The sequence below is a fragment of the Erpetoichthys calabaricus genome, chromosome 1 (assembly GCF_900747795.2).
Source record: "Erpetoichthys calabaricus chromosome 1, fErpCal1.3, whole genome shotgun sequence".
In the NCBI taxonomy this organism is placed as follows: Eukaryota; Metazoa; Chordata; class Cladistia; order Polypteriformes; family Polypteridae; genus Erpetoichthys; species Erpetoichthys calabaricus.
The window spans coordinates 338,294,263-338,319,847 of NC_041394.2; the positions used below are offsets into that span (position 1 = coordinate 338,294,263).

The 25,585-nt window shown below is 39.2% G+C and overlaps 2 protein-coding genes across 2 annotated transcripts in view; one reads left to right on the plus strand and one right to left on the minus strand.

The window, feature by feature from the left end:
• Window positions 1-17,273, plus strand: part of LOC114667391 (zinc finger protein 501-like) — a 29,680-nt gene extending 12,407 nt beyond the window's left edge. The window contains exon 3 of the mRNA XM_028822674.2: window positions 12,410-17,273. Coding sequence (XP_028678507.2) covers window positions 12,410-13,551 — 1,142 coding nt within the window. The 3' untranslated portion in view covers window positions 13,552-17,273. The remainder of the gene's footprint in view (window positions 1-12,409) is intronic.
• The window catches only part of LOC114668170 (oocyte zinc finger protein XlCOF6-like), a 93,316-nt gene that overhangs the window by 35,233 nt on the left and 32,498 nt on the right, over window positions 1-25,585 (minus strand). The window lies entirely within an intron of this gene.

Sequence of the window (25,585 nt, forward strand, 5' to 3'; positions counted from 1 at the left end):
CCTCAGCCAACAAGAAATCAAACCCAGTCCATTCCACAGCTGAATCAGTGATGGGCCAGCCAATCTGATGAAAGGACCCTTCAGCCCAATGATTCCAGTGCTCCTTTATTAGAGTTGACTTTTCCATAGGCAGGCAAACAACTTTGTAGTAGAGCATTGGCACCAAGTGCCACATGTGAGTATAGAGAAGAGAAACAGAGCAAGCAAGCATTAGTAACAGTTTATGATTATTATATTACTTCTATTTTAGTACTAATGACTAACCACAGAGGTGCAGTTTGCACAGTTAATTAGCATCTCTGCTCAGGGTATGCTAAATTGAAGTCATGAGTCTTTAGCCAGGATTTTAAAGCTGAGACTGAAATGGTACCTCTTATAGTAGCAGACAGACCATTCCATAGCTTGAGGGCACTCTAGCTAAAAGCTCGACCTCCCACTGTTGTTTTATTAACACTAGAATCCCAGAAACCTATATTCAAAAGGCCAGGCCAGCTTAAATTCCCTCGCACCTCCTCATTAGCGTCTTTGTGTTGCAAATGTGTCAATCAGCACAAACAGAAAGCAGCCTGCTATACCATCCCCAACAGAGGCAGCAGTCAGAGGCAAAATTCTCACAGCTGATGCCTGTGTATGTGGGAGTTAGGTATCTGGAATTATATACGGTAAATAATATATTGCTTTTTGGAATACATACATTTCATGTGTATTCCTTGTCTACAATGATCTTTGTAAATGTGGTATCACAGGAAATGCGAGGCAAAAAATGTCTAACACATAACTAAAACAGAAACTTTTTTCATGTTCTAGTAATAATAACAAAATGTTGATGTTAAGCATATAATGTGTGAAGACTGAAGTCCAGATATCAAATAAACACATTCACAAAAGCTCCAGTCTGTACTGGAAACTGAGAGGGACATCTGAGAGGGCTCTGAGTGCAGATAAAGAGGTGTTTGATAGAGGAATCTGTGAGCAAGTGAAGCACCATCTATGGTCTAGTGACCCACGTCCTGCTTACAGAGAAATTGAAGCATTACGCACATCTGAATCTGTTCCTCAGAGAGTCACAGTCAGGGAGGCTCATGGAATGGTCCTTATGGATGACACTGCAGTTGTGATCCGCTGGGCAGGCTACTTTGAGCAGCTGTTTAATGCCGATCCTCCAGCTAGGATGTTGGATATCTCTTGGTCCTTGGTTCTTGAGAATGATCCTCCAATTATCCGTGAACCACCCAGTCTCACTGACATTGCACAGATGGTGAACCAGCTGAGGGTAGGGAAGGCTGCAGGGATCTGTGGTATCTGGGGTGAACTTCTCCAGGCTGGTTGTAAAGCTGTCCTCCTGGCATTGCAAGAAATCTTTGCTTCCATTTGGGAGTCTGGTGTCATCCCAACTGACTGGAAAATGGGACTTTTCATCCCTATCTGGAAAGGGAAGGGTGATCGCTTGCATTACAGCAATTACAGTGGGAAAACAGTGCTCTTGGTACTTTGTAAGGTCCTTGCTAGGGTCGTCCTCAATAGGATCCGTGATCACTTGCTCACCTACCAGCAACTGGAGCAGTCTGGTTTTACGCCTAAGAAGTCTACCATCGACCGCATCCTAGCACTGAGGGTTCTCATGGAGCACAGACGCAAGTATCGTCAGAATTTCTTTGATGTCTTTGTCAGTTTTCATAAAGCATTTCACTCAGTTGATTGAGCTGCCCTGTGGGACATCCTCAGACTTTGCGGGATCCCCTAAAGGTTGATAAATATTATGGCTGTCCTGTACAATGGTACTGTGACTGCTGTGCAGAGAGGAGGCAGAACTTATGCATTTTTCCCTGTTGATTCTGAGGTTTGTTAGGGGTGTGTTTTTGCTCCTACTCTGTTCAATGTTTTCATGGACTGGGTATTGGGCAGGGTCGTGGGGTCTAGCTGCTGTGCGAAGACAATGGAGGCTCTGATTGGGGCTCTCGTGAGATAGAGCGAGGAGTCTGAGTGTCTGGACTTGCGAGTGCCCTGGATAAAAATCAAGATCCAGGCCTATAATGACCTCTTAGGCACAGCCATAAGCAGTGTGTCTGCGGAGAGAGTGTCGACCTTTTCGAGAGTTTTACATACCTTTGCAGTGACATTAATGTCTCTGGCGACTCTTCTTATGAAGTCAGTAGATGGATTGAGATACCATGGGGGGGTCATGAGTCGCTGGAAAGGGGTGTGTGGTGCGCCTGATATCTGTGCAACAGGACGAAGGTCCAAGTCTTTAGAGTCCTGGTGCTTCCTGTCTTCCTGTATGGTTATGAGACATGGACACTATCCAGTGACCTGAGACGAAGACTGGGCTCCTTTGGTACTGTGCCTTTTTGGACAATTCTTGGGTACCGCTGGTTTGACTTTGTGTTGAATGAGTGGTTGCTCATGGAGACCCGAATGAGGCACATTACCTACATTGTGAGTGAGCGTCAGTTACAACACAATGGCCATGTGGTGCAATTCACTGAGGGTGATCCGGCTTGCAGGATCCTGATTGTTAAGGACCCGAGTGGCTGGATCAGGCCAAGGAGACGCCCACGTAACACCTGGCTGCTGCAGATAGAGGGTCATTTCCGGATGGTGGGAATGGACCACATGTCTGCCTTGGGGGTTGCCATCCAGGAACCTGATGTGAATGGTATCAAATACTATGCTTAAATCTAACAACATAATTACAGTGGAATTTCCTAAATCAGATGATATCAGCATGCCGTTTATAAAACATGTTAGTGCCATTTCTGTATTATAACTGTTTATTAATCCCAAGGGGAAATTCACATACTCCAGCAGCAGCATATTGATAAACAATATTAAATTAAAGAGTGATAAAAATGCAGGTATAACAGACAGACAATAACTTTGTATAATGTTAACGTTTACCCCCCCGAGTGGAATTAAAGAGTCGCATAGTGTGGGGGAGGAATGATCTCCTTAGTCTGTCAGTTTAGCAAGACAGTGACAGCAGTGTGTCACTGAAGCTGCTCCTCTGTCTGGAGATGATACTGTTCAGTGGATTCTCCATGACTGACAGGAGCCTGCTTAGCGCCCATCACTCTGCCCCGGATGTCAAACTGCCCAGCTCCGTGCCTACAATAGAGCCTGCCTTCCTCACCAGTTTGTCCAGGCGTGAGGCGTCCCTCTTCTTTATGCTGCCTCCCCAGCACACCACCGCGTAGAAGAGGGCGCTCGCCACAACCATCTGATAGAACATTTGCAGCTTCTTATTGGAGATGTTGAAGGACACCAGCCTTCTAAGGAAGTATACTCAGCTCTGTCCTCTCTTGCACAGAGCATCAGTATTGGCAGTCCAGTCCAGTTTATCATCCAACTGCACTCCCAGGTATTTATAGGTCTGCACCCTCTGCACACAGTCACCTCTGATGATCACGGGGTCCATGAGGGGCCTGGACCTGTTAAATTAGACTGAAGCTGATTGGTGACTACTTTCTCTAATATTTTAGAGTGAAAGGGTAAATTTGAAATGTTTCTATAATTATTGATTATATGTGGTTCTAGGTCTGACTTTTTCAGTAATGGTTTGATTACTGATACTTTTAGTGCATCATGTACTGCGCCATTCAATAATGAGCTACTGGTAATGCTGAGAATAGGTTCTGCAAGAGTATCCATTGTGTTTTATACTAGTTTTGTTCGCACTGGTTCTAGGAATCGACTAGTAGGTTTCAGTTTAGAAATTAAAATTAGGTTGCCCTGTTCAGTTAAAGGATTAAAAATGCAAGGCAAGACAAGGTTTTCCAAGCTAGTATTAGGTTTGCACTGTGTTACTGAGATCTGGGATCTTATATTTTCAATTTTTTCATTATATAGTACATAAAATCTGTACTACTAATGTCTGTTGGTATTTTGCACTGTAGTTGTGAATTTCCAATTATAGAGTTAGCCACTGCTCTAAGCAGTACACAAAAATTATTATTATTATTTTAGAAGAGTAGTCTGAGCGGGCTTTAAAGAGAGCTATTTTTTATTTTTAATAACCTCTGCCCAGTTTCTTTGTGCTGTGATATTTTTTCTTTTAAGAGGAGCCACTGCATCCAAAGTGTCTCTCAAAGTCATATTATAATTTAATGTTAGCTGATCTAAATTGTTTTCCACAATTACACTTGACTTACTCAAAATAGCTAAACATTTTGAAGCAGAGCTACAATCTAGATGTCACATTGTCTTTGTTTTAATCTGTGAATGTATTGGTAAGGGCAGAACCAAATCAAAAATAATTAAGTAGTGATCAAAAATAACTTAATTTAATGGAGTAATATTTACATTTTGAATTTCAACTCTGTAAGTTATAATTAAATCTAAAATGTGGTTATGATTATGACAGTCTGACAAAATCCTATTGAATTTAACAAATAATTAAAATATTTGCTAAAAGTGTCTGGTTCCACATCAATATGTACATTAAAATCCTTCATCAACACTACATGATCATAATTTATTGATAAAAGGTTCCCAAATTCAGCCATGAATAATGAGTTTTAGAAAGAAAGGATATACTTGAAATAGGTATGTAATTACTAAGTGGGTATGGATCTAGCTGTGAACGTTACATGACTTTCAAATGATTCTCAGGCTTTTTTTTTCGTATTCCTGTGTGCCTGTTTCACCTTCAGTAACTTTATTGTCCCTTTTTGGCTACAATATATTCAGTTCAATCCCCTGTCCCTCTTTAGAATGCACACGTTGGCCTCTCACAACAACTGCATGTCATTGCTACACCTGTCTAATGTGAGAACTTCCTGGCTTCACTTAGCGATTTAATTGAAGAGATGTTTTACAAGCTTTTAATTTTATTTAACAATAATGAACTATTTATCTTGATGTCCTAATGACTAAGAAGTATGAACTATTAAAAAAGATTGGCAGAGCTGAACCATTTCAGTTTAAACAATCAGAAAAGTAAGAAGTGACATGATTGAAGTGTTTTAAATTATGAAGGAAATTAAAGCAATGGATCCTGGTAGTTACTTAAAATACATTTAATAAGAACATGGGGACATGGATAGAAACTTGTTAAGGTTGGATATCACACAAATGTTAGAAAGAGTTCCTTCATGAAAAGAACCACTTACACCACGAATAGGTTACCCAAAAAATGGTAGACAATAGGACTTTAGGCATGTTCAAAACTTAAATCAGTGCTATTTTGGAAAAATTAGGTGTCCTAGGATTGGTGAGATAATTGGTCTAAATAGCCTGTTCTCATCAAAAATGTACCATCAATGTTTTAATGGTCATCTGCTTTCCTCGCTGCTTTTCCATGACTAACTGATGTAAACTCCAAAGCAATAAGTGTAATACTGACTGCCTGTGTGGTCGTTTTGAAACACATAGTTGGTGCAGATTTCACCCTTATTATCAACAATATTGTGCTCAAGATGTTGCCGACATACACCATAAATTTGTTTAGTGTTGAACAATAACCATGCTTCATTTATTTCAATTGTGGTTTGATCTCGGTGTCGTAATAATATATTCAAGTATAATCGTTAGGTATGAAACACTCCTTAAATTTCTCCCAGTCTGAATTCATAACCTTAAGAGTAGTGCTGGGCGGTATACCGGTTCATACCGAAAACTTTTTTTATTTTTTTTATGATATGGATTTTTCTTATACCGCAACACCGGTTTAAATTGCCTAAACGACGTTCGGAACGTGGCACAGTGGGAAATTGTTCAAGTGGGGACCTTTTTCACTGCTACACCGCTAAACACAGATTTGTTGCACTAGGGCTCTTTTTCACTGCTACACCACCAAATAGTGGGCGGTAGCATAGGTATGCCGCGCGGTGAAAATGGACAGAGAGCCGAAAAAAAGCAGTCACATCTGTCGCCTGGAGATGCTTTAGTTTTAAAAGGTCAGATGTGTAAATACTGTTTCTATACTACTGGATAATACTGCAAGCCAAGTTGTACTTGTTTTATTTGTTTTCAATACAGTGTAATGTACCTGGGTACTGTGTAATAGTGTGACGACATTTTGACTTTATTCTCGACATTTCCACTTTAATCTTGATGCTTATGACGAGATTATATTCTTTTGACTTTATTCTCGTAATTTGTCATTAAAGTAGAACATCGTAAACTAAACTTCATCATAAAATGAATATTTAATTTACTAGATTTTCTCAAACCCCGTCATAAGTTATATAGCACATTAAATGCTTTGCGTTAAGTGATTCGTTCAGAGAGGGGCACAACTCTGAATGGATGGTATAATTAAACATGTATAACAAAGATATTTTTAAAGTTCTGAACACTCCGTGGGCTAAGTTTATAACTAGTTTTAATTTCACAAAGATGTTTATCGTGTGGTGATTGGTGATGTGGTGACAGAAAAAGGAAGGATAGGAACTGGGGTTTTGGTAGCCTATGTCAGATAGAGACAGCATGCAGGCAATAAAGAAAGCCCGCTCAGAAGAACATGCATTGAATCCAGCAGATCACAAACCCAACATTTACACAATATTTAAGTTAAACCTGTGCGATAGCTATTCATACATCCAGTTTTTTGGAGCCTCGTCACACCTGCCATAAAGTTCTCTACACTGAACATACACCTGGGGACCCCTTACTGCGAGGGAGCAGCACTACCGCCTCACTACCGTGCATATGTAATACCTGCTTTAATGCATTTCATCATGAAAATGATATCAAGTATTTATCTTAGCATTCTAAATTTTCAGAAAGCAGGAATATCATGAAGTGAATGGATTCTGTATGGTGATCGCTTAAGAAGCATAGTGATTAACCACTGGGTCGGGGAACGTAACACAAAGCATTTAATGTGCTGCATTAATTTATGACGGGGTAAATTAAGTAATTGATTAAACATTGATTTTAGGAAGAAGTTTAGTTTACGACATTCTACTTTAATTATGAAGTAAACTATGAGAATAAAGTGGAAATGTCGACTTTAATCTCAACATAAACGGCGAGAATAAAGTGGAAATGTCGACTTTAATCTCGACATAAACGGCGAGAATAAAGTGAAAATGTTGACTTTGTTCTCGACATATAGTTTGTTTTTTCCTTCCCAGTATAGCTTAGCTTGAAGCAAGGTCCATATTAATGCAGTTTGCCTAAATGATGGTTCAGTTGGTAAAGATGTCATCACCAAGTTGCACTTGTTTTATTTTATTTTAATTTGGTGAATACTGTGTAATGCACCTGGACTTGAAGTCTTGAAGTAATAGTGCAACTATCAGAAATAATACTATTATTTATTTTATTGTTATTATTTATTAGTTTAAATATTATGCAGTTTAATGATGATAAAGTTGTTTAAAAAGTCACTTTAACGTGTCAGTGGACAGAGATTGTTAACATTAACAGAAAGTGTAGTTGGTTTACAAAAAATATTTACTATTTATTCCTTTTCTAAGACATATTCGGTGCAATACAATTTTTGACAAGCACTTCTGGATATTTTACTAAGTCTAAATGCCTCTTTGTATGGTTGAAAATATGTTGTCAAAATTATAGTTTGTTTTTGCAAAATTTGTTCAATAAAAAGGTTCTATATTTTGACTGCATCTGTCATGCAATGTGATACCTTCTCCATTAGTGCCACCCCCTTGAAAACTATCACTTTATGGGGCAATGCAAAACTGTATTAATACTTGTGTGCACATTAAAATGTTTTTTTTGTACACTGTACAATACTCTTGACAGTGGAATAGGTTATTCTTAGCCAGTAATTGCAGTGGAAAATGTGGTTAACATCCACTCATGCATGGGGAAAAAAATACCGTCGAATACCGTGAAACCGGGATAATTTAGAAAAATACCGTGATATAGAATTTTGGTCATACCGCCCACCCCTACTTAAGAGTTTCCCTGCAATATTACATTTGGTGATTCTTCATTTCAGGAGTCAGCATTCTGGGCACCCACTGTGTACAGACCTTGCTTATATGTAATAGTTCATGAAGAATCTATTTAACTGAGCCAGAACTAATTTATTTTCTGTTATCTCATGTTCTATCATTATTAATTCTCCATTATGGTTCAATCTTTTGTAGATTAATTTTCTTCTCTTGTTGAAGTCAAAGGCCAGACAGAGCTTGACTCATCTTTGACGTGCATACTGCCACAATGTAATACTGCAGCTGATTTGATTATGTGGCATATGATAGGCACTGCTGCTAGTATAATCTGACTGGTGAGAATGAATCTCTGAAGGTGTATCATTCTCTAATATAAAAATTCAGTGACAGCATGATTTTACATCTTTTTATGTCCATGGTGAATTTGTTATGAAACAAGACACATGTACTGTGAAGTACAAATACTATAAACTTGTAATTCAAATACTTTTGTACACAGAAGTTAATATCCACATCCATGTTAAAACTACCATCATACTGGCCTAGACCAGAGGTTCTCAGACTCGATCCCAGGAACACCCTGTGGCATCAGCAGGGTTTTGTTCCAACCAGATTCACAGCAAGTGGTAACAATTGATCTCATTTAGTTAGCTCTTCTTTTTTCTCTTCTCTTATTCTGCATTCAGAAAAGCACTATTTTTTGCTTTCTCATTAAAAGCTTAACTCTTTTTTTTGTCATTTTCCTATATTTTCCCCTTATTATATGTTGTTTTCTCCCTTCATTGTATCCTAATAGTGACAATTAAAAACAAGCAAAGCAGACACCTGGGCAAACAACACTCAGCGATGAAAGACTGCAACTGCCTCAGCATCAGACCCACTAGTTGGTCAATAATTGAAAGACAGAATGGAAATGAGGATGAACATACATTTTCAAAAAACACTATCCACATATAATGTCTTAATTTTTATTAAAATATATTAACACGCTTATTTTTGTAATTTCTTCATTTAGCCCAAAACACAGAAACTGGGAAATAACACTTCACTTAATTAGGCTAGGAGTCCAATTAAACACAGAAGTTGGCTGGAACAAAAACCTATAGCCTCAGGGGGTCCCCAGGACTTAGTTTGGGAACCGCTGACCTAGACCATATCTTTAAAAGAAGCTGTAAACAACACTGTGTTGTGGCCTAATAAGAGTAAAAGTAATCATCTCTGTCATAGTTATTATTGATAACTTAGTGAATGCCCAATATACAGTATATAGCAGGCATGTCAAACTCAGTACCTTTGGTGGGCTGCTTCGACTGCCATATGTGCGTCAGCAGGCCGCACTGTAACAAATTCTATTATACTATTATACAAAGTTATTGTAGCTTTCTTTCCAATACTGAAAACTTTAAAAAATGTAACACTTAAAGTTTAAACAAAAGCAATTTATTTCCATACAATCTCCATACAACAGCATACAATTAGAGTCTTAGCCTCTTAGCTAGGTCCTTATATAGGAGCCTTACAGTCTGAGATCTATTTGTTTTGTCCCATCACTTGGCATCTCTTGTTAGTAACCAGTTCATCAATATCAGGCTTGAAATCTTGTGGAGCTGCAACTTTTATGAGGGACTAGCAAAATACCCGCGCTTCGCAGTGGCAAAGTACTGCTTTAAAATTTTTATTAAGAAGAAAAGTAAACCTTTTTAAACTGAGGGAAAATATACCAATAATTATTTGTTAAGGATCTCTTTGTATACCACATTGTCAGTTCGGCCCTCCGGTTGTAATATGACCAAGCTATGTGCTGAGCTTACTCTTGAGCATGCAACGTATAGTTGGCCATGTGAAAAGCAATCTTGCCTCAAATCAATGCCAACCTTTTGTAGGGTCTGTCCCTGAGACTTATTAATTGTCATTGCAAAGCAGAGCCTTACTGGAAATTGGAGGCGTTTGAGTTGAAATGGGTTTCATCGATAACTTCGCATCCAGCTTTTGAGAGTTGAAACATTCATAAACATCAAAGTGTCCACTACTCAAATCGTCACCTGTGAATCTAAGATGTTTAAGAGGCATTGGCAGTGGTCCAAAGGTGTAAAATATTGGGTCACTTTGGTACACTTGAAAGCGACAACCTAACAATTCAGCAGCAGCCATCAACTCACATGCAGAACCATAGGTGAATGGCTTAAGCATTTCACTCTTCTAGTGCTCCTGTGTAGTATAATTATCTCCTGTACCGTCATCAGTCCACACCTTGAACCTGTCCCAGTCATTCAATACATAAGACACAATGTTCCTCCAGATATCAAGAGTGAGCCTGATATGGTCGTGCAATATGTAACACAGAGAATGGAAAAGGCAGGCGCCATCTCCGGGCATGGAAACCACTCGGTAAGTGACAGTTCTTTGATCGATGGTGATCACTTCGATAGGCATGTTAATGGGGGTACGGTTGGAACGATAAAGGAAATAGTTTACATTGTTCAGGTACCCAAGTCTAAAATACCTACATAATAACTATAATCGTAATAAACGAACAATAAAACAGTGGAGAAGCTGTGGATTAAATAAAAAGGCTGCAGTTATCAGCAGGGAGACGTGAATACCGTGGCGAAGAAGAGACCGGAGCGATGGACGGCCTTATATAGGTAGGCAGCCAACTATGTGGGAGGCGTGGGGATGGGGGACCCAACGGCGCCTCACACGGCAACCGAGCTGCAGGCTATGGACGTATATATGTATGTAAGTAGGATTCAGTTAGCATTGGGAACCTGCGTACCAAATTTCTTGAAGATCGGCCCATAAGTAACAAAGACCTTTGGAAAGTTCAATATGGTGGCTGACAGTGGCGTCATACCACCGAAATAAGTACGTACATTGGTTTCGGTTAGCGCAGGGAAGCTGCCTACCAAATTTCGTGAAGATGGGGCCATAAATAAAGTTTAACATGGCGGATATTGTTGACCATTATGACCATTATGCGTAGAATTTCGAAATGAAACCTGCTTAACTTTTGTAAGTAAGCTGTAAGGAATGAGCCTGCCAAATTTCAGCCTTCTTCCTACACGGGAACTTGGAGAATTAGTGATGAGTGAGTCAGTGAGGGCTTTGCCTTTTATTAGTATAGATGAAAGGTATTCAACAGTAAGTCTTGAGCGATGTGGGGTTTTGGTAGCTTTCATTAACGAAAACAATTGCTTACAAAGGTAAGTGCTTCCGAACACAGACAGTACTGTCAATGCCAACTTACGGATCTGCACATACGAGGGTGGCAGGTAAGCATACAAGCCTGGCACACCAACTTCGTTGTAGTTTACCTTCAGAATAGAATCTGACTGCAGTTCAATCAATTCCATTTGGATATTCTCAGGTGCATTCTCAACGTTGTAAGAGTAGGGTGATGTAAACAGTGCAAAGTCTTGTTCGTGTGAACTGATATCACGAAAACGCTCACTGAATTCATTGCTCAGCTTCAGTAATTCAAGTTGGAAAACAAATCCTCCAAAAATCAAATTTTACTTTACTAAGTTTACTTCAAAGTTTATATTGTAAAATAAGCTGATATGCAAAAAGCCCCCTGACCTACACTAATTTTACCAACTCAATATCACAAAAATTTGTTAATAAACAACTCACCAACTTCTTGCGTCCACTTCAGATCTTTAGCTGTAGTCTGCACTAACTGTTCGTTATAATACTAGCACAAAATTACATAAAACTAGAGCAAAAAAAAAAAAAGTGAAAATATGCGAGCTATTACTACTCGTGATGGTCAGTTCTGCCCAGTGGCCAGTCTCAGCAGCCCAGCCAGTAGTGTAGCCTGCCAGGCTGCTGTAGCCTAGCACTTCAGTTGTGACGTCGCGGCTCATTAACTTTGGTCAAGGCTCTGGGAGGGGGTGGGGGTGGGGTGGATGGCGCAGTGTCATGCCTAGGGTATCAATGAGCTGACACCGCAGTTGCAACTATACTAGCAGATGACGTTTCCGGTACCGTAATGCCATGGGAAAACGTGCTTTTGTCAGAAGGCGGAAGTAAGAAAAGTCAATAAGTAACGCCGAAGATGCAGAATGATTCAATTACAAATGATACTAATCATTTTGTACAAGTTTAGTGCTAACTAGGATCTGTCATGCGGGCTGCACAGATTTCTGCGGGCCGCGTGTTTGAAATGCCTGGTATATAGTATATGTGTTTACCAGAATCTTATATGATATTTTATATTTTGTTTGCATATATAACATATTGTATTTCACTAATGTTTGAACATTTTATGCTTTGTGTTTTTATAGAATGTATTTCTTCCATGTTATCTGCATTTCTAGATAGTGTATAGTGCACTGAGCCATGAGCCACTGAGTGGAAGTAAAGTTAATTTAATTCTTATGTGATGACAATTTGTAATACAGAATATAAAATTAAAGTACCAGTTTTGGCACATTGTTGTGAGTTGAATTTATTTTAACAAGAATAAGCTATTCTATGCTAAATAGTGTATTCTCTTAGCATATCACTAAACTTTCTATGTTTGCATTTTTCTATTTCTGCAGAATCACAAGAGAGTGTACCTTCTTTTCCCCAAATATCTTTGCAGTGCAGACCACAACTAACAGAGCAACATGAAAATTCAAAGATATTAAAATCAGGATCAGAGATCTTGACACCAAACTCATTGCAGCAGAGTTCTCTGCCTAGTGTAAAGCTAACAAGGACAGATGAAATGAGCACTCAACAACAGATACCCAATGCAAATTTGTCTGAATTATCTGTTTTACAAGAGCAGAGGAAAAAGTTAAAACAAAAATCTAAAGACAATGGTAAGAAGGACAGTTGTACAAAAAAGAAGCCATATTGCTGTTCTGAGTGTGGCAAGCAATTCTCTGCCCATAGTAGTCTTCAGATTCACATAAGAACTCACACTGGGGAGAAACCATACTGCTGTACTGAATGTGGGAAAGAGTTCTCACAGATATGTAATCTTCAGAGACACACAAGAATTCACACTGGAGAGAAGCCATATTTCTGCACTGAATGTGGGAAACGATTCACCACCAGTAGTGATCTTCATATTCACACAATAGTTCACACTGGAGAGAAGCCATATTGTTGTTCTGAATGTGGCAAACGATTTTCCAAGAATGCTAATCTTCAGATTCACTCAAGAATTCATACTGGAGAAAAGCCATACTGTTGTTCTGAATGTGGGAAACGGTTCACCAAGAATAGCGATCTTCAGATCCACACAAGAATTCATATTGGGGAGAAGCCATATTGCTGTTCTGAATGCGGCAAGCAATTCTCACAAATGGGCACTCTCAAGAGACACACAAAAATTCATACTGGGCAGAAGCCATATTGCTGCTTTGAATGTGGAAAGGAATTCTCCACCAGTGGCAATCTTCAGAGACACACGAGAACTCACACTGGGCATAGGCCGTATTGTTGTACTGAATGTGGAAATCTGTTCTTACAAGTTGACCATCTTAAGATCCATTTAAGAATTCATACTGGAGAGAAGCCATATTGCTGTGCTGAATGTGGCCAAAGATTTATTAACAGTAGTAGTCTTCAAACACACTCAAGGATTCATACTGGAGAGAAGCCATATTGCTGTTCTGAATGTGGAAAACGATTCACCACCAGAGGCAATCTTAATCAGCATATTAGAAATCATACTAAAGAGAAGTCCTGATCTACAGCACAAACAAAAAAAAAGCTTCTAGGTCCATCTTCACATCCTGCTGATTATTGTAATCCCACATGACCTGAAAAAGGAGACATTATTGGGAACAAATCTTGTGCTGTACAAAGCAATGGTTGCGCAATTAAGGGAATAACAGTAGCAGCAGTACAACAGAAACCTTATGACTAAAAAGTGAAGTTCACTCCAGTTTTCATAGTAAATAATCCAAGACATTTTGGAGTAATTAACCCGGAGAGAAGTAGTACTGCTATTCTGAATGTGGCAAATGAGTTATTGATAGTGGCGACCTTTAGAGACACAAATTAATTTGACACTGCTCAGCAGAAGCAGTTTCAGATTTGAACAGTCTAGATAATGCACCAGGCTATATACATTATGTTCCCCTGGCAGATATGTAATTGGGAAATTGAGAAAATGATAGAATAATGACCAATGTACTTGATTGCTATTTAGTTTTCAGACAAATGAGATTTTTATTATCTGTGAAAATCTTGAAAGTGTGAACACCTTCTCCCAACCTATGGCTCCATTCCTCTAATGACAATTTTAAGACTAACATTTCCTAAATCATAATTTTATTCTAAAGCCTACCACATTGTACAATAGTAAGTACATGAGTGAAATCTTTTAGCATCCAGAAATTGTTTAGACAAAACTGCTACAAACCAATACTAGATGCATCTACTTCCACTTGAAAGACTAAGGTGATATTTGGGTGTCTAAGGGTAGGAGTAGAGGTGAATGTATCCTTTATCTGTATCAAAAGCCTGTTGAGCTTCCTCAATTCACACAGATGTCTTAGTAGATGTTTCAGTCAAAGAATAGAACTGATTAAGGAGATGAAATTTCTAATAAACAATTGACAATAGTTGGCAAAGCCAAACCTGTTTAATAATTTCTGGAGGTTTCCCATTAAGAATGGTAGTAGTTTTATCAAGATGCATTTCAAGATTAGCTTATCTAGTACCATACCACAAAATCAATGAAAAATATACTTCTGTAATTTGGCAAATGATCTGTTTGCCAAGATTTTGGGTAACATCTCTCTTACAATAAGAACATGCAATTCAATGCCCAGACAGCAGATTAAATTATCACCAATGTATGCCAGAACTGTATAACCCAGTAAATCCTGAGAAATGTAATTGACGAAAGACTGTAGGACTGTTGATGAATTTGCCAAACTCTTGGACATTACCAAATATTCTTAATAGCCCAATGTAGTGTTAAAAGTGATATTTTATTTGACACAAATTCAAATTAGATTTGCTTTCACATGTAAGATCAAAGTTAACTAAAAACTGTGGAATCAATCATTTGATCATGGATGGATGGATATCTATCTATCTATCTATCTATCTATCTATCTATCTATCTATCTATCTATCTATCTATCTATCTATCTATCTATCTATCTATCTATTTGCCCCAAGGGAGAATTTTTACAATGAACTTTTAATGAAATGAATTTTAATAGAACTAGATCTTAATTGTAATTTTGTTAAGATCCCTGTAATCCATGGGGGCTTTCTTAGAGATTAAAATAACATCCTGCACCATTCAGACTAGACTATGATCTAGTTAACCCATTAGCTATATTCCTGAACATACTCTTCCACAGCCTTTGTCTCGTGATGAGATAATGGATAAAACCTTCCCTTAAGCAGTCCCACTCCAAACTAATGGCATAATCATATGGACAATGCAGATTTTAAATTAATGACTGTTGTTTACTGAAAATATCCTCAAAGTCTGCACATTGACTGAGTGCAAAATTAATACTGCCACAGAAAATGGTCTTACTAAAAGGTTAGCTCTCTAATAGCTCAGTCTATGTCTTCAGAATGTTTCCTTAACCATGGGTAACCGAAGATCCCCTTAATTTTACAGGACTTCAACAAATAAAAGGAAATGTAAACAACACACCTGTATCCTTACATAATGTATCATGAAACTAACTAACCCTTTCCCATTCCAAACAATTGAATTGTGGGCTTGAATGTTTGTTCATTATAATCACTGTTTTGTTAGTAAACTCCTGTACAGTAATCCCTCACTATATCGCGCTTCGACTTTCACGGCTTCACTCTATCGTGGATTTTAAATGTAAGCATATTTAAATATATATCGTAGATTTTTTGCTGGTTTGCAGATTTCTGCGGACAATGGGTCTTTTAATTTCTGGTACATACTTCCTCAGTTGGTTTGCCCAGTTGATTTCATACAAGGGACGCTATTAGCAGATGGCTGAGAAGCTACCCAACCAGAGCGCGTATTACGTATTAAATAAAACTCCTCAAATATATTGTGAGCACGGGGGCTGTTCGCACCCCTAGAGGATACGGCCGCTCCTCAAAAAACGCTGAAAGTTTACCTTCACACTGCTGCCATCCTTGTTGGGCCTACATGTGGCTGCTTTGTCAAGCGATATGCTTCCTGCACGGTGCTTCGCATACTTAAAAGATCAAACAGCACGTATTGATTTTTGATTGTTTGTTTTTCTCTCTCTCTCTCTCTCTGACATTCTCTGCTCCTGACGGAGGGAGTGTGAGCAGAGGGGCTGTTTGCACACTGGCCTAGAGGATACGGACGCTTCTCTAAAAAAATGCTGAAAGACTACCTTCACATTGCTCTCTTCCTTGCAGCTGGTTTGTCCAGCGGTGCTTCGCATACTTAAAAGCCAAACAGCCCTATTGATTTTTGATTGTTTGCTTTTCTCTCTCTCTCTCTCTCTGACCTTCTCTGCTCCTGACGCGCACTCCTTTGAAGAGGAAGATATGTTTGCATTCTTTTAATTGTAAGACGGAACTATCATCTCTTTCTTGTCATGAAGCACAGTTTAAACTTTTGAAAAAGAGACAAATGTTTGTTTGCAGTGTTTGAATAACGTTCCTGTCTCTCTACAACCTCCTGTGTTTCTGTGCAAATCTGTGACCCAAGTGTAACAATATAAAAATAACCATATAAACATATGGTTTCTACTTCGTGGATTTTCACCTTTCGCGGGGAGTTCTGGAACGCAACCCCCGCGATCAAGGAGGGATTACTGTATAGTTAAGAACTATTGTTTTTGTTATTGTGGACCAGGGGGCTTTATGGTTCCTCTTCGATTCATTCTAAGGACTGGGGTTCCTTGTGAACAAAAATTTTTATCCATTACCTTGTAAGCACTATGTACTGTTTTGCAATACAAATATCTATTCATTTGTAACAATTCTTAATACTTCCAAAACACATTTTAAATGTATTTATTAAGTGGAATGTTTATTTAAACATTTCCAGTACATACACTTATGAAATGAAATTAACAGATATGTTGTTTGTTGCTCATATCCATAAGTTTAAAAAATTCTGTGGGTAACGTGCCAATTCTATCTTTTTTAGGTGTGTTCATGTATAATGTGAAAAGCACTTGCTGCAATCACCATGTCTGTCTTTCTGTTCATTTGTCTGGCCAGAAAAAAGCATTGATTTTGATTAAATTTGGCACAATTTTTCTTCTTGACAGGGCAGTTCAGTTTTTCAATAAGATATTTTGAATACAGCGTGCCATACTTATTTTTGAAACTTCAAAATTTCCCACTGAAAAACATTTGGTGAATTTGTGATCTCATCTGTCTTTCAGCATGTTTGTCCCCACCTTGGCTGGTCATGTCCATCATTAATACTTGCTTACTCTCATGAATGCTACTTTTATCATATTAATAAATAAATTTTGTAATAATAGTTGTTTAGTGTATTTTTTGTGAGTACATACAGGAGTATCCCCAACAGGATTGCAAAGCCGTCTGCAGTCGTAAAAAAGAATTACAGTGTCCAAAACATGTTAGTCAGGCTTGTGACTAATGTGATGGATGGTCAGGATCATTACCCAGCCAGGACTCCGACTGGGTGGAAGGACTGAGGGAGAAAGCATAGTTGAGACATTATCTCTCCTAAGACGCTAGAGGGCAGTCTACCTGGGTTGCTACAGCACCACAGATCCCCACAAGGCATGCAGGGAGTTGTAGTTTGGAGCAGCCCTGTTGGGTTTCATGGGCACCTCCAAGGGGTTCTGCAGGTACGGTAAAGCCCTTGTGGCACCACTTCCACCACACCTGGAAGTGCTGCTGGGAGAAGGAACACCTGGAGCACTTCTGGGGGCATTATTAAAGGAGTCATCTCACTCAAGTTGAGGAGCCAGAGTCGGGTGGAGGAGGACAAAGCTTGTGTGAGGAGAAATGGAGACAGAGACAGAGAGGAAGAGGCAAGGAAGAAGAAAGGATTATGCTTATTTGTACATTTGGTGCTTTGTGTTGTGCTGTATAGTGGGGAGCAAGAGAAAAGTGTTTTCCCTCTTAAATAAAGGCGTGCTGTTTGGCAAGACTGGGCTCTGTGTCTCTTGTGTCTGGGTTTGGGGAGCTGTACAGTGGAATTTCTGTATCTTTGGAACTAATAACATGGAAACCCAGCCACAGGGGATGCACAAACCAATGTGTATCTTTGCGCCGGTCCCAAGCCCAGATAAATGGGGAGGGTTACGTCAGGAAGGGCATCCTGTGTAAAATTTTGTCAAATTAATATGTGGACAACGATACAGTTTTCCATACCGGATCGTTCGAGCCCCGGGTTAATAACGAACAACACCAGTACTTTTGGCCAATACGGTGCTGGCGGAAATTGGGCTACTGTTGGCTGGAGAAAAAGAGGGAGATGTGTCCGGAGGCAGGAGGAGAGGAGGGAGGTAAGGAGAGTGGAACTGAGGGTAGGAACTTTGAATGTTGGCAGTATGACTGGTAAGGGGAGAGAGTTAGCAGATTTGATGGAGAGAAGGAAGGTTGATATATTGTGCGCGCAGGAGACTAAAGGGAAGGGGAGTAAACTGCCAGGTGGATCGGAGGTGGATTCAAATTGTTCTATCATGGTGTGGATGGGAGGAGAAATGGGGTAGGAGTTATTCTGAAGGAACAGTCTGTCAAGAGTGTTTTAGAGATAAAATGAGAGTCAGACAGAGTAATGATTATGAAGCTGAAAATTGGAGGTGTGATGATGAATGTTGTTAGTGCATACGCACCGCAAGTTGGGTGTGCGATGGGCGAGAAAGAAGATTTTTGGAGTGAGTTGGATAAAGTGATGAGCAGTGTACCCAAGGGACAGAAAGTGGTGATTGGAGCGGATTTCAATGGGCATGTTGGTGAAGGGAACAGAGGAGACGAGGAGGTGATGGGTAGGAAGGTATGGTGTCAAGGAGAAGAATGAAGAAGGTCAGAGGATAGTGGATTTTGCCAAAAGGATGGACATGGCTGTGGTGCATATGTTTTTTTAAGAAAAGGGAGGAACATAGGGTTACGTACAAGAGTGGAGGAAGATGCACACAGGTAGATTACATCCTATGCAGAAGAGTTGATCTGAAGGAGATTGAAGACTGCAAAGTGGTGGCAGGGGAAAGTGTAGTTAAGCAGCATAGGATGGTGGTCTGTAGGATGATGTTGGAGATCAAGAAGAGGAAGAGAGTAAGGGCAGAGCCGAGGATCAAATAGTGGAAGTTGAAAAAGTAAGACTGCAAGGTTGAGTTCAGGGAGGAGGTGAGACAGGCACTGGGTGGCAGTGAAGAATTACCAGACAGCTGGGAAACTACAGCAGATGTAGTAAGGGTGACAGCAAAAGGGTGCTTGGCATGACATCTGGAAAGAGGAAAAGGAAACCTGGTGGTGGAATGAGGAAATACAGGAGAGTATACAAAGGAAGAGTATGGCAAAGAAGAAGTGGAATAGTCAGAGAAATGCAGAAAGTAGAGAAGAGTACAAGGAGATAAGGTGCAAGATGAAGAGAGAGGTGGTGAAGGCTAAAGAGAAGGCATATGATGAGTTGTATGAGAGGTTGGACACTAAGGAGGGAGAAAAGGACCTGTACCGATTGGCTAGACAGAGGGACCGAGCTGGGAAAGATGTGCAGAAGGTTAGGGTGATAAAGGATAAAGGTGGAAACGTACTCACAAGCGAGGAGAGTGTGTTGAGCAGATGGAAAGAGTACTTTGAGAGACTGATGAATGAAGAGAGTGTTTGTGTGTGTCCTGTGGTGGGTTGGCACCCTGCCCGGATTAAGAAGTGAGGTCATGATTAGTGAGCAGCAGGATGGTTTCATGCCAAGAGAGAGCACCACAGATGCAATGTTTGCTCTGAGGATGTTGATGGAGAAGTATAGAGAAGGCCAGAAGAGAGGAGTTGTGGTATTGTATGAGGAAGTCGGGAATGGCAGAGAAGTATGTTAGAGTGGTACAGGATATGTATGAGGGACGTGTGACCGTGGTGAGGTCTGCGGTAGGAGTGACGGATGCATTCAAGGTGGAGGTGGGATTACATCACGGATCGACTCTGAGCCCTTTCTTATTTGCAATGGTGATGAACAGGCTGACAGACGAGATTAGACAGGAGTCTCCATGGACTATGATGTTTGCTGATGACATTGTGCTCTGTAGCGATAGTAGGGAGCAGGTTGAGGAGACCCTGGAGAGGTGGAGATACGCTCTAGAGAGGAGAGGAATGAAGGTCAGTAGGAACAAGACAGAATACATGTGTGTAAATGAGAAGGAGGTGAGTGGAATGGTGAGGATGCAGAGAGAAGAGTTGGCAAAGTTGGATGAGTTTAAATACTTGGGATCAACAGTACAGAGTAATGGGGATTGTGGAAGAGAGGTGAAAAAGAAAGTGTAAGCAGGCAGGGTGGAATGGATGTAGAAGAGTGTCAGGAGTGATTTGTGACAGACGGGTATCAGCAAGAGTGAAAGGGAAGGTCTACAGGACGGTAGTGAGACCAGATATGTTATATGGGTTGGAGACAGTGGCACTGACCAGAAAGCAGGAGACAGAGCTGGAGGTAGCAGAGTTAAAGATGCTTAGATTTGCATTGGGTGTGACAAGGATGGACAGGATTAGAAATGAGGACATTAGAGTGTTAGCTCAAGTAGGACGGTTGGGAGACAAAGTCAGAGAGGCGAGATTGTGTTGGTTTGGACATATGCAGAGGAGAGATGCTGGGTATATTGGGAGAAGGATGCTGATAGAGCTGCCAGGCAAGAGGAAAAGAAGCCTAAGAGAAGGTTTATGGATGTGGTGAGAGAGGACATGCAGGTGATGGGTGTAACAGAGCAAGATGAAGAGGACAAGAAGATATGGAAGAAGATGATCCGCTGTGGCAACCCCTAATGGGAGCAGCCAGAAAAAGAAGAAGGAACTAATAACATGGACTTGATTTATTTAATTAATTTCCACAACTATGAGATTGCATGCTTGTTGTCTATCATAAGTAATATATAATGTGTTATTGAAAAACTCTCAGTTGTTTATTATTTATTTATTGTTGGGGAAATTCTTTTAAGTAGCAGCTGATATCACCACTGTAAGGATTCCAGTGGACGTCCTGTATTACATCAGGTCTGATGGAGTCTGCACATAAACACCTCAGTTCACTATGACAAGACTAAAGATTGCTTAAGAGTTTAAGCTAATTAAGACTAGGATAATCTGCATAACATTGCTATAAAATTCACAACTTACATCACTCAATACAAAGAGGATAGCAGAGCCAAATTTACACCCAATGTTTTGTAAAGATAGAAGGGTATCAAAATATCTAGATAAGAGTAACACAATTTTGCAAAACATCATATCATTACATAGGAATTTCTTATTCTGTATATAAATACTGCAGTTAATGCAAGATTTACAAAATCTTATCATCTTCATAGAAAATGCACTGGCAAATGGAGTCATAGTTTAATAGAAAAGAGAAAAAATTCCCTTTTGGTTCCACCATTCTTGTTATTTTAGAACAACTAGTCAAATTATTTAACATTAACATTGTGAAGCAATGAAAGAAAGTTCTGCTCCTCCGATAAATACACAACAGCCATATCAATAACAATGGTTTTTAGATGCATTGACATACAGTCATATGAAAATGTTTGGGAACCCCTTTTAATTCTTTGGATTTTTGTTTATCATTGGCTGAGCTTTCAAAGTAGCAACTTCCTTTTAATATCTGACATGCCTTATGGAAACAGTAGTATTTGAGCAGTGACATTAAGTTTATTGGATTAACAGAAAATATGCAATATGCATTATAATAAAATTAGACAGGTGCATAAATCTGGGCACCCCAACAGAGATATGACATCAATATTTAGTTGAGCCTCCTTGTATAAATATAAGCCTGTAGACGCCTCCTATAGTCTTTGACGAGTGTCTGGATTCTGGATGGAGGTATTTTTGACCATTCTTCCATACAAAATCTCTCTAGTTCAGTTAAATTTGATGGCTGCCAAAAATTGAGAACACCATTTAAGGAAAGTCTTCATTACTACCTCATTCTGTTGCAGCAAATGGAGATTCGATTTTTTTTTTGCCATTTTGGATGTGGAACATTCAGGCAATAGAGGTGTGAACCCAATTTAGTCTCCTTTTACGTTTTCCATTCCACCTTGGGGCTAGGCTATAATTTCTTTTAAAAAAAATGCAAGCTTTGTTGCCTCCGATGGGCTAGGGAAATCAGCTTTTACTTGCAGGTAGAAAAACATCAAGAGTTTTGCTCATTATTTTAAATGTAAACAAATTAATCTCATTTAAAGATTTACCAGTGTTGTTTCTTGTCCTAGAGTGTGTATATAAACATAGGGAACTTTAGTCTCTGTATTACATCTTGCCTGAAGAAGGGGCCTGAGTTGCCTCGAAAGCTTGCATATTGTAATCTTTTTAGTTAGCCAATAAAAGGTGTCATTTTGCCCAGATTATTGTAGAAACGGAACACACATGAAACAATCTATTATTTCCATTCTAAAACCCCAGCACTTCACTCCAAGATAATCAAGGCTGGAACTGGGAGAACTCTGTGCCCGTTCTGCGGCGGTGGGTGGATGGCATAGTAGGCTGCTTGCAGCTTGTCTGATCGGCACATTTACAAGACAAAAGACACAACGGAGAGGTGCAAAGGGATTTAAGGTAGGCCAGATTTACAAGTTTTTTCGTAGGCTTTGGTAATTCTAGTGTTAAGGTTTAAAACAAAACAACAACAAAAAAAAAAGTTCAAAAATTCTTTTCAAAAGGAGAGGACAACTGTAAATCCCTAGTCTTAATGACAAAAATGATACTCTGTTCCTTTTTCTTTCAAATATTTATTAAACAATAAAAAGGACAATAAAATAAGCAAACAATATTGTGCATTAAACATGGCGCACACACACACACACACACACACACAATCAAGTGCTTAAATCACAAAAATAGACAATGCTTACTAATGACCTAATCTTGACTACTCATAATTCCGTTCAGGAAGACATGGATCTCTGTCTCAGACAATTTATCAAAGGGCTGTCCACCAGCTGAACATGATGGTGGTCCCACCTCTTGATACTCTTATTTTTAAAAGGGGGCAGGGAACATAAGTAAACATGAATACAGAAACACAAAAATAAACCTAATACTAAACAAATAATTCATAAACAATACAATATTAAAAACATAACCCACAATAAGACCAAACTTTTCCAAGTAGAAAATATGTAATATACAATAAATAAAAATACCAGATTATACTTTACATGAGCTGAGAACAGTCCCTAGCTAAAACAAAAAAAAGTACAACAGGTCTTGATGGTCTTGCCAGTTTTCTTTTCTGTTAGTCCAGTGTTTTAAATTCCCACTTCTAAAGCCAATGAGTTGTACTGACTCTGCGTTTAAGGTGGGGAAGTTTGTGACAAGCCTTTACATTTGCTGAATAACTGCTCTAATTGTATAAATTGAGGTTGTTTTGTTTTTGTGTGTTATATGGTTGAATGCGTCTTGTATGTGTTGGTCTTTACAGCATATCATATAAGCCTGAAGTCCCATGATCACTGTCCACATATGTAATAGATTTCAGTCAGACCCATACCTCCCTCAGATCTCAGGATGCAAGGTCCTGGAATACTCTGATTCTTATATATTAGCTAATGTGCATGCAGAAGTTTTGTTTTAGAGTCCAGTTTGTAGCATTAACTTTGGAATCAAAGATTGGCCACAAAACACTACATCAAAACAGGGGTTGCTATTTGCATTATGGCATTAATTTTTTTGTGCAATGCTAGCAAATCCTCAGGAGGTTCCTATGTTGTACAGAGGCATTTTCTGCCAATAGTCTGCCTTATTGTTTAGAACAGTTCCTTCATTAATGACCAAGTATTTATACGCTTCTTCTGGGTCCAATTCTCTAATACAATTTTGATAAAGATCAATATGTGCAGTGGATGTACATTTTTTTATTAATGAAAGTTGCTTTTGCACAAAGGCCAAATGTCAAATACAGTAATCCCTTGCTACTTCGCGGTTCACTTTTCGCGGATTCACGACTTCGCGGATTTTATATGTAAGCATATCTAAATATATAACGCAGATTTTTCGCTGCTTCGCGGGTTTCTGCGGACAATGGGTCTTTTTACTTGCTTCCTCAGTTGGTTTGCCCAGCTGATTTCATTCAAGAGATGCTATTGGCGGATGGCTGAGAAGCTACCCAATCAGAGCACGCAGTTAAGTTCCAGTGTGCTGCTGATTGGCTCAACGACGGAGTGTTGCATTAACCAGGAAGTCTCATCTCACTCATTCAGCATTAACGTGCTACTGCACAGAAGATGCAAATGATTGCAGAAAAGGTAAAAGTTTTGGATATGTTGAAAGAAGGGAATAGCTACACCGCTGGAGGACACCATTACAGCATAAATGAGTCCACGATTCTTTTTATTTAAAAAGGAGGAAAAGCATATAAGATCTACGGCCGCAGTGTCCTTTAGGCAGGGCGCAAAACGAGTTGCAAGTGGACGTGATAAGGCAGTAGTCTGGATGGAATCTGCTTTAGGAATCTTTGCAACAAGGTCGACGACGTCATGACCGCCTACAAGCCGCTACGTGTACTTCGCTATACAGTAAGCGTAAACTTATCTACCGATTTCATATTGCTTACCAGTTGTCCCTGTTATTAATAGAGTAAATGGTGGGTTGTAAACAATACAGGGAGGGTTTAAAAACGTCCAAATACACGTTAAATAATTAAATAAATATGGTGTCTCTACTTCGCGGAAATTCAGTTATCGCGGTCGGCCTTGGAACCTATCTCCCGCGATAAGTGAGGGATTACTGTATACGTCATTCACAAACTCTTTCAACAAGTGCAGGTCATCCACAAATAGCAGGAGAGTGAATATTTGAGAGTTTGGTCGATTTTGAGCATTGATGTTGAAGCCATGACCAAGGTTACTTAAGAGAAGTACTTATTGGGTTTAACACTATACACAAGAGTGATAATAAAGAGGCTCCCAGAAATGTTCCTATTATGATGTTTACATTTGAGATTTTGATGTGGCCTCTCTCATGGTGACACTATAGAGCTATCTGAAAGTGCACTGCAGTAGTGGTGAAATTTATCAGAAAAGGGTGGATTTTATATACTTCCAAGCATTTGAGGATTCAGCTGTGCAGCACGCCATCACTTTTATTTATTTATTTTAATATCAATAGTTCAGGTTTCTGCCTTTCTTGCAGCACTTGAGGATTACTTAATAGGTGGTCTTTTCTTCTGTATGATCTTCTTTTATTTCACTTCTGTTCAAAATAATGTTATTTGTAATATATCTAGGTATTTCTAAACCCCAACATATTTTTACACTCTGTCATATCCTGGTACAAGGATGTTAAATGTTTAAGGCAGAAGTTGACTACAGCATGAGCAACCAGATGTTTTCCTGTTAGCAGCATTTCTGTGTTTCTTTGGCTGTATCTCATGCTGTGCTATTTCTTTCAGTTTGAGGTTTTCAGTTCGTCTGGGTTTTGCTTTGTTGTTCATTTATTATGTTTTTTGGCATCTTTATATTTTTCTCCATAAAATTTCAGGGATTTTTTTTTCTCCTAGTGACAAAGTTACTTCCAGGGTGCCCCCACTTAACATCATGTGTATCATTTTTGGATTGTCTTTGAATAGTCTGTCCTGCATCCTTTCTTAGGGTTTCTGCTTTATA